The 19,416-nt window shown below is 40.3% G+C and overlaps 1 protein-coding gene and 1 long non-coding RNA gene across 2 annotated transcripts in view; one reads left to right on the top strand and one right to left on the bottom strand.

Moving 5' to 3' along the window:
- LOC139434821 (uncharacterized) lies at positions 1-751 on the top strand. The gene is made up of 3 exons (XR_011644119.1): positions 1-104; positions 481-541; positions 654-751. It is a non-coding gene; the product is annotated as an uncharacterized lncRNA (long non-coding RNA).
- Positions 752-9,643: 8,892 nt separating this feature from the next.
- gabbr1b (gamma-aminobutyric acid (GABA) B receptor, 1b) overlaps positions 9,644-19,416 on the bottom strand; it is a 155,276-nt gene continuing 145,503 nt past the window's right edge. The window contains exons 21-23 of the mRNA XM_034094381.1: positions 15,100-15,228; positions 11,770-11,913; positions 9,644-11,190 (exon numbers count right to left, since the gene is read on the bottom strand). Of these exons, the coding sequence (XP_033950272.1) occupies positions 10,903-11,190; positions 11,770-11,913; positions 15,100-15,228 (561 nt within the window). The 3' untranslated portion in view covers positions 9,644-10,902. The remainder of the gene's footprint in view (positions 11,191-11,769; positions 11,914-15,099; positions 15,229-19,416) is intronic.

Below are 19,416 nucleotides of genomic sequence, written 5' to 3'. Positions count from 1 at the left end.
TGGCGGATCGTGGAGCCTCTCAATCGTTCCCCGGAAGTTAGCGCCAAGGCTGGCAGCGCTGTGGAGTTGCAGCATAATACACCGTTCGTGATGGACTTTTAAAGGTAAGAAGAAGTTTAAAGATGTATATTGCGGATATTATCAGTACATCTGATTCAAATGAACATGTGTATTAAAGGATGTCAGTGGATTATCCCTAAATTAGTAGATTTAGGGAACGTTTACAGATAACAGATTAAGCTAGCATACCGAAGCAAGTTAGCAACACACGTTGAACAGCCTTTTAATTGTACATTCCGTTCTCTTAATGTCATTTCGTCCAATATGTTGAATTAGAGAAGAGGGGCTTCTAAACTTAAATTAAAGAGTTAAATATTAGATAAATATAACTTTGGTGCGTGTAAGAGTGAGTGTTTTTAGCAGAGCCATATTGTGTCCTTGTGATTCTGTTGATTATTACCTGTCTGTATAATGTTGCAGCCCAGCTGATTCTGGATTGATGGCAAAGGGAGAGGGACTTAAGTGAGAGTGAAAACACAAGGTAAGTTTAATACTACTATTTTATATAAGTAAACACCTTATCTCCCCAAGGCAATAGGTGTGCTATATAGGTGTGTATAACCCTTTCTCCTGTCTGTTGCTCCCTCTCTCAGCACAAGAACCAGAGGGGGATTCAATGGAGCCTGAATACCTGCACTGAGACCCTCACCCTGCACCCTGAGTCTCAACTCTCAGTGTTTTTCAAGCCTTTCCCTGGTTTTTTGTATTAAACAAAACATTAAGCTCTCCCAATGGTGTGGTTTTCGTTTTGTGAAAAAGTGCAAATGCAGTGTTTGTATATAATTACATCACATATTTTGTTGCTGTTGGTCGTGAAATTGCTCCTGCTGTCTTGAGCCAGCCATTTTTTCCTCCGCTCTGTGTCAGTGGGGAAGCCGTACATTCGTACTCCTTTCTCTGAGCGATTGGAGCATCCCCAGGCAGCCCAGCAAACCATGGTGGCGACTAGGAAGCAGCACATCAAACCATGGTGGCGACTAGGAGGCAGCACAGCAAACCATGGTGGCGACGAGGAGGCAGCACAGCAAACCAGGACAACACGGAGGAAAAGGCACCGACAAACTGCATGATATGCTCTTCTATGTTTATTGAATTCCATGTATTTGCAATGGATGTTCCTAAAGCAACACATTTAACATCATCATCATCATCATCATCATCATCATCATCATCATCATCATCATCATCAGCTGCTAGTCCTGCGGTAGTCACCTGTCGGTCTCCTGTCCTTTCTGAAAGCCATAAAGACGACATTAGTCATTTAGATAACTTGTGTCCTCAATTACCAGGGGATTACTGAAACTACCATGAATTTAAGAAAATGGTAGAAATGAATCCAATCTGAATTTTAAAGCATTACTTTAGATCCCCTCCCTCTAAATGTATCAATAAACATTAGAAAGTGATGCTCCTGACTACCATACAAGTTTAAGAAGATAATATTGGTTTGAAAGAATTCAAAGCTATAAATAAACAGCAACAGGCTCTTTAACCAAGGCACTGTTAGTAACATGTAAACTAGTTGTTCACACTAATCCTAATATTATCACTTAATATTAGCAAATTCGATTTTATTTTTGAAAACATATTGATGTAAATACATACACATATCGATTTGTTGTATAAATATTGAAAATCAAAACCTTTATTCACTAATAATTACCAAAAATCGTAGTTCTATCTCCTGTTATCAATGCATTCACATTGCCCGCCATGAACTTCCGGGGAACGATCCTCGTCTCCATGAACCACGTGACGATACCGTTTTTGGACTTCCGGTGTCGTAACTCTTCTATCTATATGGCGCTGGACCCGTCCAAGTCCAGTTTTGGATAGTCTGGCGTGGTTCCATTCCATTTCAAAGAGCTTTGACGCTCAGCGTAACCTTGTCACACTGCCACTCCAATATCCAATCACAGAGCTTGAGGGCTAATCACGGGGTTTGTAAAGCAAGGCGGATGTTGTAGTCCCAAACGATAGCTGGGGATTCTGGGTAGTGTGGTGTCTTCGGAAACTCTGTCGTGTCTAAACTCCGAAAAAACAATTTGTTTCTCCGAATCGAAGGTTAAAAACACAAAAGCATTGTACACAATTTAAACCAATCAATATTGTGTAATTAACAAGGATAAACTGATGTTTTTTAGTGGATGAGTAATGGAGATATCACTGCGTAATCATTTGACAGTGTGGGGAATACTTCCGGTTTTATTATGAAAACTTCGAGACCGGAAATACTGTTTTCACCCACGCTAACTTTACATGGAAGTTGCCCCATATACAGTACACGTTCTCCTGGCGAGACCTCAAATCATCTTCGTATATCTATCAAACTGTAGATCCTACACATCCACTGGACGTTGATTATAAAAGTACAATATACAATTCTCGCTAGAAATCTAATAAAAAAGCATTTTAATGGCCAAACTATTCCACAATTTAGGATTTTCCAGAGAGGGTTATTTGTGAATAAACGACCCTCCGGAGCGTTTGCAATCGACAGGAGCATGTTGTTTCTTACACGACCACTAGAGGGGCTACACTTTAAAACGTGTCTCTGGGTCGTATTTAGCTGCTGAACAATCGACCTATATGGTCGTTTTTTGTAGGAGGACAGGCTGGTCTTTTAATATAAGATTATTTCTCTGCTCCAGTTCATTCCTCTCAGATTCTTCCATCAGTCCCAGTCATTGCATGTCAGTCAATAGGGCTTCGAAAAATGTGTCCAATTCAACAAAATGTTTTTTGTGATTGAAGGCCAGAGCTAAACTATAGATTGTTTGATTGTGTAATCAGGGAGGCTGTGGCTCAGTGAGTTAGTGCGCTGATCTTAGACTCAGAGGATAGCAGGTTCAAACCCAACTGCAGTCAGCATGTCGTTGTGTCCCTGAGACGCTTCACCCCAAAGTGCTCCTGTTGGGATTGCCCACAGTATGAGTATGTAAGTCGCTTTGGATAAAAGCGTCTAACAAGTGACATGTCATGTAATTACAAGGTGAGAGAAAATAAATCCACATCCTCCTATGAAAAGTATTTTATTTCCTTTTCCATGTTATAATGATATACTTACTTGTGTTAGAACATTTGCATGTTGAACTGCTGGATATCTTCCCCAGCCTCAAGGAAATACAATAACATAAATGGATTCATAATTTAAAAATGTATAAATTAATAATGTTGTGTGCATGTTTACTTTTTAAAAGATTTCCCAAAAAATAAATTCTAAATGATAGTAAATTGTAAAACAGTTTTAGTCAGTATAGGCTACGTTTTGCTGCCTAAAAGAGTTGAAATTGAAAGTAAACTATATCAAACACCAGATGCATGGCAATTAACCAATGTTTGCCCGCTATTTAAATTGACTTTGGTTGAAGTTAATAACAATATTCATATTATAGATATATAGCATATCATTGATGCAGTCTTTCTGAACACCTTTAAAATAAAATACTGCAAATGAAGAATATTTGTAGTTTTCTGCACAGATAGTGCCTTAACTTGAATTTGAAAACACGTGGCAACTTTATTAATACAGCAGATGAAAAGATTTGTGGAAAGAAAAAGTTATTCATGGCTCTCTAGATAAAGGGCGTGTTATGGTTGCTTGTATTATCCTCAGATAGTGGTTTGTTTAAATAACTAGTGACATTTTAATAAATATTGAAAAAAAGAGCTCCAAAAAAAGCATATATAATATATATATATAACCTGGCCGGCTTAACCAGTCTGTATTTCTTCAAGCACCAAGATTCATAGTTTATAAAGTACAATTCTGGGCCATTGATTGTGTACTTTCTCCAAACACAGTAAAAACGCTGCTGCCAGAGTACTGACTGGAAGTATTGCTGATAATATCCACCATATCCTCTTAACATACTATTCTCATAATAACGTAACACTATCAGAGACTGGATATATCCAGTCAACAAAACAACAACAAACTTTTGCCAGCCAATTGGAGAGTTTCATCAGCAGCACGTGGTAAAAACCACCAATGAGCGCTCAGCTCGAGATACCAGCGAGCCGTTTCCCATCAAGCATTTCGCTTCTGCAGCTCGTGGAGAGCAACTGCGCCAACTCGCCTCGCTCTCAAGGCTGCGGGCGTCTTTGTCCCGCGAGATTTCAAAGTCTCATGTGGGCGGGCCTCCAGAGCAAGTCGGACAAAATGACTAACCATCATGCAACACACTAGCAAGACGTTGATCGCAACTGCGCAGGTCTGCGCAGGTCTTGCTTGTCTCAAACAAGCCTACTCTCCACGAGCTGCGGAAGCGAAATGCTTGATGGGAAACGGCTCGCTGGTATCTCGAGCTGAGCGCTCATTGGTGGTTTTTACCACGTGCTGCTGATGAAACTCTCCAATTGGCTGGCAAAAGTTTGTTGTTGTTTTGTGTCAGTTTTACGTCGCCACATCCATTCCCATTTTTCATCATTGTTCCACAATGTTTATCATCATGAAATTAATATCTATATATTTTATACTATACTCACTGCTTACCGTTTTCATACTTTATATATCTTAGCATATTCATACACACTGTTCATACTGCTCACAGGCTGATATCTAATGTATTCATACCCATCACTGTTTATTCATCATTCAATTCATTCTATATGTTATTCTGTAGATTGTGTACATTACTTTCCACTTTACTGCTTGTTGCACCTGGTTAGAAGCTAAACTGCATTTCGTTGTCTCAGTACCTGTAATCTGTGCAATAACAATAAAGTTTCTCTTTAAGTTAAACCAAATCATTAAAATAAAATCTATTGTAATGTAATGATATGGTTTAACCTTATTTATTGAATACATCATTTAAAATGGCAAGATTAAATCAAATGACATCCATGTTGTACACATCATAAAGCTTAAAGTGGCAGCTAAAGAGTTAACACAGCAGCAGGTCTGTTCAATTCATGCTCATGAAGCTTCATGTGTGCGGATCTGAAGGGACTGATCATTTGTAGCCTGTCCACCTATCAGTTTGCAAACATTAAGAGGGAGGAGCATTTCTAATGATGGAACCCAGTCACTGGTGTGGTTCATCATCATGACTGAATTAACAAACCTATATAAAGCAATGGAGATCACCTTTGTCTACAGTGGGTAAAATGGAATTTCCGCCATTGCAAACCCAGCCAGTCAAGCCGACTCCGAGTCCGAGCTGTCCGACTTAAGACGAGCTTTTTGACACCTCCCCCGGCTGCGATCGGCTACTCTCGTCTACTTTCGAGGCGAGCCGCAATGTGTCTCAAACAAGCCTAGTTTCTAAAATAATAGCAGGGGATGCATGCAGAGCTGTGATTGGCTGAGATAAGTCCGGCCGTGCGTCACGACTCTTTGAAACATCTCTGTTCCCGGAAATGCATCCACGAAGGAGCCGTGGAGGATCCATCAGTGTCTCCTCGGTTAGAGCTCCTCCAGAGAGCCTCCTCGACGCTCGGTCCTCGGTCCTCGAAGTGCATTTAGAGAAATGAGATGTCCATTTCCGGGTCACTACCGGAGGACCGAGGAGTCGAGGAGGGGGATTTGATGAAATGAGAAAGGGCCCAAGCGAACAAGTGCTTTTGTATTGAAATCACTTCCGTGAGTTTCGCCCCGCCCCTCGCTCCAATAACCATGATTAGACCAGTTAGTAAGGCAAAAAGCAAAAAGGCCTCTCAGACACTCTTCCGTTTACTTGTTTAATAAAAAAAAACAAATGGACGGCAGATACACGGATTGTCAAGTCAACCGATTTGAACAAGATCATATTATCACACATTAGATCAATCACTAGACACAAGAAGGTGACTCCTTGTGCACTCCCTCCATTTGTGTGATACCTTATCATGGGTTGCACATCCTTACTTTGTTCTGCTCTGAGTTGTTCAGCTTGTGTTATCTATTCACATGAATTTCAACCATTCAGAAAGAACCTTTCTCCTAATGAATGTGCATCCTCCTGGCCTTTCTGATGCAAACACATTACCAGTGTTTAAACATACAACATATCTGTTGGATTTATTTAGGAGGCTGCACGATGTCTAGCCTCATGGTTAGGCAATCGTATGTTTTATATTTTATCATATGTTTTTGGAACTCTTTACAACACACATAGGCCGACAGGTAACTTACGTACAAGATTCACATCTTCTAGCTGAATGCACTTTCAAACTTATACTCTCTTTAGTTTAATTTGTATCTGTTTTATTTGTATTTCACATTCTATCTTGTGTTTTTTCATTATCTTCGTGTAATTATATTAATCTGTTAACACTGTCATCTCTGTTTGTTAATCTGTAAAGTCTTTTTTTTTCTTTTCCGTAAGAGCTTTTTAATTGAAGCATGACAGGCGTGGCGTCCCCTGACTTCACGTGGCTGAATGATGAACAGAGAGGCGCAGGAACGAGTCCTGAAACCCGGAAATTCTCTCCTCTTGAAGACAATGTTTTTGATTAGAAGCCTGAAACTATCTGTGGTTCAAACAAGCAAGAGATTTTCACGTTTTGTTTTGCGACATAAAATACATCGTCACGGCAACACAAATCTGTTTTTAGCCCAGCGTTAGTGCGGACATTCCCTGATGTCGTTTAGCCTAACATTAGGTTTTTACTTCTGGCGTTTGTGTTGGCACAAAGTTGCGTTAATATGTGGAGACTATCATGCTGGACAAAATGTGAAGCTATCAGAATAAATGTGTGTTTGCCACAGAGCTTATTTTCTGCAATAAACCAAAATCCAATAGAAACCCCCCCCCCCCCCTTTCTGTCGAGGGCGCCTCTTCGATGCTGACTTCCAGGTTGGCCAACAACATCTCTGCACCACTTTAGAGCCAGGGTATCATCCTCTAGGACACTGATGTGTGCACCACCTTCATCACAACGTGGGTTATGTCTGTCCGTACAGATGTGTAACTACTGACTGCCCTGCTCATCTGGCTACAACCTCATCTATGGTTTAGGAAAAACAACTAGTTTTATTTTGTATTCTTGCATTCCAAATAATCTCTGACATCAGATATTACAGCATATAGAAATATATTTTGAGTACTGTACCACATCAACTGTACAGTTTGTATTTGCAAAGTCAAACTTCATTATTATTTACAATGTCATTATTTACAGTCAGTGTGCATATTGTCATGTGTTACCAACATCACTTACATCTTCACTGCTTTACAGACAGTGAAAACACGTTGTTACAGACACACACACACACACACAGTAGATATTTACACGTTGAAAGGATGTACCAGGTTCATACATCTGCGCCTAATACTGTAGTTATTAGTCAGTTGAGAAGTGCTTACAACAACCCACGCTATAAAGCAAGCTATGCTATCACACGAGAGAACAAGAGACCCAAATGGAAGGCAAGACAAACTCTACACCTCAGGCAGAAATCGCACGACATATTTGACATGAGAGGTTAAGACGGTGAAAAAGGTAATGAACAGAAAAGCCAATAACGATGTGTTACAAAGAGAGGCAGGGATAACACAACACCGAACCCGCAATGAGTCATATGCTACCAATACTGTCTCTCAACATTGAGCATGATAGTTCATTCCTGAACTTTGAAACAGAAGTTTGGCCAAGTTGTCTTTTTTATGACAACCATAGCTAAGTCTATTCACCGAAGATGATGTTGAAAATGTCACTAAGAGATAGTAAGGTGGTGCAGCTTTGACTACTGACAGTTTATTGAGATGATGACCATCATTTTGACCAATCCCTAGCCGGATCCTGAATCTAAGCAAACCTTACCCAGAGGCGGCTTATCAGAAAACGCCCCGATGATCTCTTTATCGACCTTTGTTAAAATAGTGCTTGTTACAGTTTTGGAAGGCATAAATAAACATATTTTGTCCTTATGTTTATTTATGTTCATCATTGTTTTGTGTGTTGTTGCGTTAAGTTATTATGAGGCAGTCAGCACGTGCTGTACTTTTACTTTCTGGAATGAAAACCTGTCATGGAAACGTTGTCAGGGAGTCTTTCTCTTTGTCCACAAAATCCCCACAAAAATCTCTTTTTGGAAGTGAGACCAAAAAAGCAGAAGAGTGAACACAAACAGAAATGCTGAATTTGGCAATTTTACGTTCAAGTGGGATAGAATCACCGATAACGAAGTTGAAGGATCAAATGTTGTCCTTTTAAATGTAAACGTACTCCTTTATGCTGATGATATTTAAAACGTACGCTCTCGTTTTCAAACTATTGGTTAAAACTGTGCCTCAGTCCCTAAAAGATCTGATCTTGAACCTTCTGTTCAACCCATATCTGTTGGATGAATATAGCAGACTATTCAAATATCAAAACTTGCGTTCATTTAAAAAAGAAAACAATTAAGTCTTGGAGAGAAACGAATGTTTCAGCCTCATGTAATGCTCCTTCAACTTTCGAGAGTGGCAGTCACTCTTTTTGCAATAAATAAATACCTGACAGATGACAGCATACCTTTCTTCTGAGCTCTGAATCAACGGGATGCAGTTCATCCACAGTGAGGCGTTAAGCATGAAAACACACAGGTATGTACAATGAATCACAAGTCTCTTTGAACAGAGACTATTAACAATCTAAAAAACCTACATCAAACATACAACAAAAAGAGCTAAAAGGACCAAAACTATACCATGTTTTGGATACAACCACTGTTACGAGACATCAGAACGTTTCATCACGGAGTCTGCCTCTCAATACAGTACATAGCACTATCCAACACATACAGTATGGAGGCAATAAGGTACAGCCATGAACACTGCTTTGCCCCAATTGCTCTCATTTCTAGTCAGGGCCATCGATCTTGACAACTGAAAGAAAACCGACGCTTGCCGATTGTGTCAGCCATATTCAGCGAACAACCACTGAAACACTGATGCCAATTTTCTAGCTAACCCTTTTTAAATAAGAGCAATGTTTAAAGGGATCTTCAACATGCTAAAAGTGTTAAAAGTCTGAGGCTACAACTACACACACGCTGTGTATTCAATTGCTCAGCTCGTTTGTTTTTGGAATGGGGGTTTAAAGACACAACCCTCCTAAACACTTGGTTCTTAAATATCTATGTTAAAGGAATAGTTTGGAAGTGAAGTGTTGCTGTATGAGGTACTTATCCATCGACACTGTGTCACCTGGAGCAGAGGGTAGTTTGGATAAACCAGATGTGGGCACAGCAGCTAACCAAGCTACTGCTGTGGTAGGGGGCATTAGTGAACTAACTAAATAGGGCCCACACAAAATATATCCATATTAGTTTAGGCAAACTTTATATTCAGAATAGTTTCAACCCTATACCTGGCAGACAGCAAACAGTTAAGCAAATTAAGCTTTTTTGCCCATTGAGTTTGAAAAAGGTTTTTCTCCTGGCAAGGTCATAGTAATATTGTTTTAAGGTAGGCCATTTTAAAATGAGGCTGTATGCCCCCGCCCACAGCAGTAAGGTACTTTGCTTTGCTGCTGTCCCAGTACCCCTGTCTGCTTCTGGGGTGCGGCCATCTACTGTATACACTGACTTTGGATAAGTACCTCATAAAACACCAATTAAAACCCTTCACTCTTCAATCCCTTTAATACAGCCCAATAAACACATGTTTATGCAGCATGAATCGTAACAACAAGCTTTATCGTTCACAGAGAGTAAATCTGATTCATAATAAAAACAAAGAAAAACATGGGAGGAATGAACTGTACATAAAAGTAACAAAAACACCCTATACAAAACAGTAACAAGAAACAAACTGTACATATGGCAATACTAACGACACTGTAAGTAACATATAAGAGCTAGCATGTTTGCAAAGTGCAAGGTTTGGCTAACTAGCTTACTGCATTCAGATGTAACCTAGCATAACGTCCAAGGCCAAGAGTTATTCGTTAACATCATTGTTTTGAGGCTTAAAAACGTACATTAAAAGTCCTGTTCTGTCCAAGGACTTCCTGTTTGTAAGAGCTAGGCCTAGATGCAACTATGAGAGTTTATGCTAATCGTAGCAGCTACCATGTGCTCTTCACTGGATTTGAGGAGGTTTACACTTCAGCTTTATTCTCAATCTTACTTTGTCAAAGTCAGTGGTTGTTTTCATCCTCAAAGCCTTTTTATTTGTAAAAGTAAAACATAATTTTTAAAAAATGTGAACAATATATTAAAATAATCTAAAATAATGATGTTAACTTTTCATTATCACACTCTTACAGACCTGGCTAACTAGCTAACTTGGAGATCCAGAACAATTCTGTCAGTCTCAGACTAAATTCAATATCTTGCATGCATCCATCATGTCAATACCAAAGGGTTCTCATGTTAAGACTCACTTTCAATTCCAACAAATTAATGGATCTGATTAGCATCAAAATAAAGTAAATCCATTTTACAGTTGGGATTTCAGCCAACATAATCAACAGCTTCCAAAAATGCCAAGATGCTTTCGTATTCATTAATGTAATAACTTTGTTTAAATAATGACCGAAATTCAGATCGTTAAATCTGCCATCATTGTAAACTTCTTCATGTGCAGTGTACCAATGGAAAGTTTGACAGTCAGTATAGCCAAGGGGTTCAGGGCTTCACAAAGTTTCATTTCAAGTTTTTCTCAAACTCTAGATGGCACATTAAACATCACTGGCAGATAAGATTCAAAAGACGGTATGTACATTTTTTTTTATGATATATATACTTTTTTAATATTGATCACGAAAACTGGTGATCCTCCGGCCTCGGCTGATTGGTGGAATGGATTCAGCCCCTCCAGCAGATATACAGATTTTTTTGTATCTGTTCTTCGTGCACCACTTTATCTATCTCCATGTAACTATGAATGTCCTTCCTGTCCTCATCCCTCCAATGTCCCCCCCCCCCCCACCTCACTTGTACAGCAGCTGCAGCTGGCTGGCGTGGCAGTTATTTCGGCTGATTTTGCTGTCTGGCTGGTAGAGGCTGGACGAGTTTCCGAAGGACGAAGGGATGGGATGGAGGTCAGAGATGGGGACGGGGTACCCTGGAGGAGGGGCCAAGGACCTTGGGTCGCTCTGGTGAATGGCGAGGGCCGGAGAGCTGTGGTTCTGATAGGTGACAGAGGAAGCTCTTCTCCTGGAGCGCAGGGCCTGTCGCTCCGTCAGCTGGTTCCTCAGCTCAGAGACACGCTCTTCTTTCTGAGGGGACAGAGGGGCACAGTGACTACGAAGTCATCTCTTGGGAGAAGTTTTCTATTTCATGCTATGCTCGTTTTGTAATACATTAGATCGTTGACAGGAGTTATTTGGAAAGATAAGAAAACAGGGATGGTCAAAGTCCCAGGCTTGTTGTAGACCGGTTCACTGAACATGGCATCGACGGCTTTCATTACCAAAAACATTTGCTCACATCCATCTAGCAGGATCCAACCCTAACGATAGTTCTGCTTTAGTTTAGATATGGTGTTGAGAATATGTACACGTTGAGTACATGTTAATAGTAAGGTAATGAAATGTTTATGTGTGCTACTCCTGACTTTTTAGCCTCATACTTTGGCTTGTTTGAAGAAACCAGAAAAGTAATAGAGATGCCTCAATCCTGTCCTCATATGTCAATAAGTACAGTATCAAATGATTTGAGGACAATTTGTGTTGCCTTTGTGTTGTTGTACTTTCAAAACCTACATTTGCAAACTCAATAAAGCAATATCTACATTTTGTTACTTATACTTTTACGTTGTGAATATGATGAAGATGGACACTAGGTGGCTGCCTGACCTCCTGGATGATCTTCTGGAGCTCCTTGTTCTCTCTCTCCAGCTGTCTGGACTTCTCCTCGTCATTGTTGTTGGTGGACGAGCCGGTCTTAATGGTCTCCTGACCGTCTGACTGCCACTCCCCCCGCGTGATCAGACGCCGCATCTGCAAACCAGGCACATGTTTTCCTTACTGTGATCATATTCTTGGGGCAAATAACTGGCACACAAGGACAACACCGGAGAGACACAGCCTCTGCCAAGCAACTCTGAACTTCTCTTGCCTTTTACTCCATATTAACTCATCTTAAGAAAATAAATGACATTCTACAAAACAATATCGCAAGTTCTGTCCCGTCCACCTGATAAGATGGACTCCCAGATGTCCCTCCTGCTCTCTGACCCCGTGTGTCAGTTTGTCCTGTTATTATCTGAAGAGGAGATTGTATATGACAAGCAGCGTGAACTATCAGGGCCACATCTGGACACAGCTGTGAACGAGAAGGACTGGCTTATCATGCCGGGGGAAACAGCTCTACCAAGGCTGTTTGCCTGTTCCTAGGAAGAGGAGATAAAGGGGAGAAGTAAAAGCTACAATTATTTACAAAAAGAAGAACTAAAGGCCAACTAGATATGTGTAACTGAAGGAGGCAAATGTTCACTGTAGAGCTTTAATGGGGATATATAGATTTTGGGACCAGATTACATGTAATGTCTGTGGTTATTGTAACTGGGCCCTGACATTTTTTTGTTTTTATATTGAATAGTAATATGTGGGGTGATATTACACTTCCCTTGAGAGTACCTTGACTTCCACAGAGAATAAGAGTGGTGCCTGCTCCACTATGCAGAGAAGTGTTAAATCAGTTCATTTTTTAATTACTGCTGCGTCACTGTTTACACTGATTTATCAGCCTGTGCTGTAAACAGTTTAGCAGTAGGAGTTGACCATCTCTGATTTATGTTTATTAGACAACTTTCCTGAACTTAGCTTGTATTTCTTGCAGGTACTATATGTGTGTGCTGAGCAAGGCATTCCTGATGTGTTTTATTGATACCCTTCAGGGTGCTGTTTGGACATTCAATTCCATTCATTGTGATTTGAAAAATGTTTAGTATGTGTGCCTTGTAGGTTATGCTATATGGTCATTTAGAAGATGTGTTAGCACAACTAAGTTGTCAGTAAGTGAGATGTCAAAGTCAAAGCAAGGAGTGCCTGCCAAGGATCTACCAGTCATCTATAAGGCCAGCAGTGTATGGGAACTCCTGGCCTCACACACTTTGATATAGTTTGCTGATGCAGCTGTTTTTAAATGGTTTGGGCCAGGCTCTTTGAAAAGAGATTTCAGATCGTTTGAAGGGTGGGGGGGAGGGGGGATTTCGCATGAGGCACTTCAGTGTATTACCTAGATCAGGGATGGGCAAATGGCGCCCTGGGGGCCGCATGTGGCCCTCAGATTAATTTATAAACAATGTAATTCATAAAAAAATATATATATATATTTTTTTTACTTGTAGTATTGATACCGTCCACTAGACTCCTAGTTACGTTGTGAGCTGCGTACATTATTTCAAATACCGGCGCTGAGGAACAGCAGAGTACGGGCTGACAGGTGTTTGTGTTGACATTCCCCTTATTATGGAATAAGGGGAATGCAGAGAGAGGCTACAAGTGTCTTAGGTTCAAGTTAGACAGCTAATGGCTGGGTTAGTGTTCATGACTTCATGTATGTCATCTTAATGGTTCATCTTAATGCACACACATTTTCCGTGCTTTCCAATAGTTTAAAATAGTTTTATTCCACTGTTAAATAACCTGTTCAATACAAACATGCCACTTGTAAAAATCAAATAACATTTCTGTGAACTGATATTTGTTTAGTGAGCTTATTAGAAGATGTTCCCCGAAAGATTGTAAAATGTCAATGAAGATGTCAGACTTAGTATATTTGTTAATAATTACACATGGAATTTGTGTGTGTGTGTTCCAATTGAATCTGCGGCCCCCTGGTGGCCAGTACATCAATGATGTGGCCCCCACCACCATCAAAGTTGCCCCTCCCTGACCTAGATGGTGGTTGGCAGGCAGGAGTACTTCTGTAGCCGGGGGCAGCAGACTTAGCTTTTACTACTTTCGGCTCCCTCATCTCGAGGTTTTGGTAAGTAGCCTGAAATAGGGTCTGTTGAAGCTGAAGAGATTTTATGTTTTGTTCTACAATATAAAATACTTCAGTAAACACCCCACTTGTGAACTTCCAAAGCCTTTATGTGCAACAGCGTCATGATCTTTCTTTAGGTGTTTCATGTTTGCTGTTATTATTTTGACATTTATTTTCTCCCCTGTCTTGTTTTACTTCCAGTCTCCCCCCCCCCCCATCCCCTCCCTTGCTAATGTCTGCCCCGACCTGATGATCCTTTCCCCCCGTCACCTGCTGCCTTCCCTCTCCAGCTGTGTCTCCTCAGTGATTAGTCCTGTGTTCTGTCAGGTTCCCCTCTATGTTCCCCTGGTGTGGTTCGGTGTGTCTTTGTTCCTGGTTTCCTGTCTCTGTCTGATTCTCTATTTCCCTCCTGATTTTGCTACCCGTGTTCCCCGGTTTCTTCTTCATTTTGTTTTGCTGTTTCCTTACATTATGTTTCAACTTGTCTGCTCCACATGGTTACATGTCTTTTTTTAACAGCTATATTTAGAAAAAGCTTGATTTTGTTATTTATACCTGCTTCCAAGTGTTGTACTGCATTTGGGTTCTGCCCACGTACTCACTCCGTGACACTCTAACCCTAACCCAAGACACTACTTTGCCTCCATGCCGTGACTCCTGTCTGTTTATCCAAACCAGCGGTGTGCTGACTGACGTACCTGCGCCTCAGGACACTTACAGTGCGTGGCCCAAGATTTCTGAAGTGAGCTGAACGCCAGGGGCCTCAGTGTGCAAAGCACAAGCTGACCACTTAAGAACAGAATTAGAGATTGGGTAATCTTAGCAAAAAGACTGGAAGCAGGGGGAAACAGCTAGCCCGACTTTGTCTAAAATAATAATAATACAAATAAATGTAAACATTGTATCTTGTCGGTTTAATCTGCTATGACCATCGTACGCTATCAGCGAATCAGGTGTCACCCCCAATCATCAGTGTTGGACCTCATTACTGCATGTGGTGAAGACTGCCCCAGTGATGGGTACTCTATAGCAGCACAGTCATGTCCACGCTGTCCCAATCACAAGTTAAACTGTCATAAAGGGGCGTGTTAAGGCGACCACCTTCGTTCATTCATTCTCACTTTGTAAAATATCTTATAATCAAACTGGTCAAGAGAAGATTAAAACCCCTCCCATAGTGAAAGTGACTTTACCTTGGGGACAAACAGGACCACCAGGGTGATGTAGACCGAGAACACGATGGCCAAGGAGGCAAAGGCGAAGGAGGCGTCCTGCTGAGAGGACAGGATCATGGTGACTGGAGCTGTGATCATACACAGCACCTGAGGAAACAGGACAGAAACAACACTTTAGTTATTGTATTACAAAAAATACATCATAGTTAGGTCAACTAGTGATTTTGAGTTGCAGCCCTAGTAAAGTAAACACTAAAGGGAACAGTAGAAGAAGACAGACAGGAAGTAAACACTAACAGGAACACAGTATGGGCTCTGGCAGTGTTTAAAGACTGGTGAATGGAAAATAAAACATTAACAGAGTTGGACAGTTACAGAAAACCTTCAGAGCTGCCTTCATTTTGAGTTACCCTGACTAAAAGCTCTTTATATAATAGAAAACCCAGATATACAGCTGACCTTCACCTTCCTATAAAGTCAAAGCTGAATAATGTTGTCATCTAGTAATTATTTTTCTGGATGCTTTCATATATTATTTTGCATCATTGTCATACAACCTCTCTATTTCTAGTGTAGAGAGGGGCGAAGTCCCTCCCCTTCCGGTGGACCTCCATGGGACCTTATTTTGGAAAAATTATGTATTGAAGTCAATGGAGAGAGAAAGATTATCTTTCGATCCCGTTTGAATTGTGCCACGAATTACACATATGATGTTTGTCAATTTAAAAGATAATTTTGCAAGTAAAAAAAAAAAACCGTGTCGTAAAACTGTGAAGTAACACTTTTTTGTGTGTGAAACTCCCAATGAACTACATCTCTGGTCTTGCACAACAACATACGTCACCAAGATGGCCGTCACTACTGTTTTATCAAAAAAGGATTACCCTCACTATCACCACAATGAAACACGTCCAGAAGAATGTCATGCAAAGCTACCTGCCTTCCTTTGATTCTCTCTGAACTGTCTGATCTTTTTAATGTCAACCATTTGTGCAGATAGGATGAAGTCGAAAAGATCGCCGATGCTAATGTAGCATTAGCGTTAGCATTTCTCCCCCGGCTTAAATGGTGTATTATAGATAGAATGATCCCACCGGTGTGACAGTACTCTTCAAAGGGTTCACGAAATATGACTAATCTTACTGTTTAACATTTTGGGTTACTTGATGTTACTTGATGTTAAGGCTAATAAAAATGACAAGGCTAAGCAGGCTGTAATGCTAACTAACGTGCTAGCTACTAGCTAGGTATCTAACTTGATCCAGCCACTCCTGGTCCTTTCATCAGACGGGAAGCGAAAGAACGAGCAAGACCCATTGCTGGTATGATAACAACCTGGTACTAAGCACACAGGCATCTTGTTAAACTTATCTTATCTTAGCTATCTCTATTTTAGTGGAGGAAAACAATTGTGACATCACTTACGCGACTCTGGGATTTGTAGTCTTTCTAGTTGCGTATTTTTCATAGTCTTATATTTCAACAGTTTTACGACAAACTGTGACTTTTTTTACATGGAAATTATTTTTTAAGATTGACAAACATCATATGTGTAATTCATGGCACAATTCAAACGGGATCGAAAGATACGTTTTCTCTCTTCATTGACTTCAATGCATAATTTTTCTGAAATAAGGTCCCATGGACTGGAAGTAGATGGGCATGACTTCGCCACTCTATAGAGTTTTTTCGGAAATGTTATGTATTGAAGTCAATGGAGAGAGAAAGATTATCTTTCAATCCCGTTTCAATTGTGCCATGAATTACACATATGATGTTTGCAGTGGCGGCACCAGAGATTTTCTCTAGGGGGTGCTGTGGGGTAGCTTGACGTTTCATAGAGGGTGCTCAAACATTAAGGGTTTCCCATGAATGCACCAGCGCTACAGTTGAATTTTCTACTGCAACACTCCCCAAACGCACACACAGTGTACCCGCGACTGTTACAATGAAGGCTCAATAATCAGCTCACGGCATATTGGCAGGGGTAAAGTGCTATTTTTACAAATGGGGGGTGGACCTCACCTCCTCTAGTGGGGTCCGGGGGAGATTTTTTTAAATATTGAAGTTAAAAGCATCAATCTGGTGCACTTTGAGAGCCAAAATGAAGAGATCTATGGATATACAGTATCTCTCAACATACATATGAAACAGAACTGTAAACAGATTTTCTATTTCTTTATAGATATTTTACAAATCACTCCCCTTTTAAAACAAACCGTTTGAGACCCACTGAGATAACTAGACTAAAGTTAACTATCTAATCACTGAGAGTCCTTTACTTCACCTGAGACTCTCAGTCTGACAGGAGATAGTTCTCCCTCCACCTTGTTGTTGAAAAAGCTCCTTATATCCATTAGCTTGGCTAGCTAGCACCAGATGCTAACCACAACGATCTCCAATAGATACCCACCGGTGCGCGAGCTCTCTCTCTCACTCACTCGCGCACACAAAATGGCTCGTGCCACACACACACAGAGCAGAGCTTGAATTAAACACAGACACCCAGAAGTAAACTACTTGTACTCACGAGGCTATGCTATTATGTGAATCCCTCTCACTTTCAGGTGGTTTTGATTGAGTGTCCACACGTGGACGTTTAAGGACTAAAAAATTATAAATGTTTCACTTTGCTGTTAGCAAATAATGTGGCACTCTAGCTAACAGGAAGTCACTCAAGTGTCACAAAGTAATTTCGCCTATGGGTAGGTCAAAAATCGAATGGATGCTGGCCATTGGCCTAATCATATTACCTGTGTTGGCTTTATGTTTTTGGTCAAAAATGTGTTTCTTTCACATTTGCATTGATGTAATCAATAATATTTCTAATTTAATTTAATAAAAATAATAAGAATAATTTTCGAAAAAAAAACATATTTCTTGGGGGTGCTTAGGGGGTGCTTTGGCAATCCTGGGGGGTGCTTCAGCACCCCCTAGCTCCCCCCTGGCGCCGCCCCTGGATGGTTGTCAATCTTAAAAAATATTTTCCATATCAAAAAAAGTCACAGTTTGTCGTAAAACTGTTGAAATATAAGACTATGAAAAATACGCAACTAGAAAGACTACAAATCCCAGAGTAAGTGATGTCATAACTGTTTTCCTCCACTAAGAGATAGCTAAGATCAGTGCCATATAGATTCTATCTATATGGCTAAGATAAGATAACTTTAACAAGATGCCTGTGTGCTTAGTACCAGGTTGTTATCATACTAGCAATGGGTCTTGCTCGTTCTTTCGCTTCCCGTCTGATGAAAGGACCAGGAGTGGCTGGATCAAATTAGCTAGTAGCTTCCACGTTAGTTAGCATTACAGCCTTGTCATTTTTATTAGCCTTAACATGAAGTAACATTAAGTAACCCAACATGTTAAACAGTAAGAAGTCATATTTCGTGAACCCTTTAAAGAGTACTGCACAAATGGTTGACATTAAACATTAAAAAGACCAGGCAATTCAGAGAGAATCAAAGGAAGGCAGGCAGGCAGCTTTGCATGACATTCTTCTGGACGTGTTTCATTGTGGTGATAGTGAGGGTAGTCAATCCTTTTGTTGACAAGACAGTAGTGACGGCCATCTTGGTGACGTGTGTTGTTCTGCGAGACCAGAGATGTAGTTCATTGAGCGTTTCACACAAATAAAAGTGTTACTTCACAGTTTTACGACACATTTCTTTTTTTTTGACTTGCAAAATTATCTTTTAAATTGACAAACATCATATGTGTAATTCGTGGCACAATTCAAACGGGATCGAAAGATAATCTTTCTTTCTCCATTGACTTCAATACATACTTTTTCCGAAATAAGGTCCCATGGAGGTCCACCGGAAGGGGAGGGACTTCGCCAAATACAGTAGTGCAGGAGTGGGTCCTACACCTGGAAATGAGTTAGCAATCTACCACTATTATCCTTAGTAGCAAAGGTAATGTTTTTTACAACATGTTTTTTGTACTATTCGCAAATTAAGGTATGTCCGAGCAAGATTTTCCCGTTTTGTTCTTTGAAGCTCCTATGTGGCTTTTAACCAATGGTTAACACATTTCTGAATAAGACTACTATCACGCAGGACATTAACTTAGCGGTGGGGAAGTCATGTGACGTGATGTTATTTTTTTAAGCCAAATGTAAGCTCTTTTCTACAATGAATGCATGTATCCTTTAACAATGCTGTTAGATGTTCATACTTAATAACCTCCCCGAACCCACAGAGCTTATGTTTGGCAGTATCAAAATCCCCTTGTATTTAACCAACATGTTTTACTATCATCTATCTGCATTAAGACGTCATTCACTTGTGTTTGTTGTTATAATGCTACTCATTATGTACCAACAAGGCTTAA

The sequence above is a fragment of the Pseudochaenichthys georgianus genome, chromosome 11 (genome assembly GCF_902827115.2).
Source record: "Pseudochaenichthys georgianus chromosome 11, fPseGeo1.2, whole genome shotgun sequence".
Classification (NCBI taxonomy): Eukaryota; Metazoa; Chordata; class Actinopteri; order Perciformes; family Channichthyidae; genus Pseudochaenichthys; species Pseudochaenichthys georgianus.
This window is presented reverse-complemented; position numbering and strand designations above follow the sequence as displayed.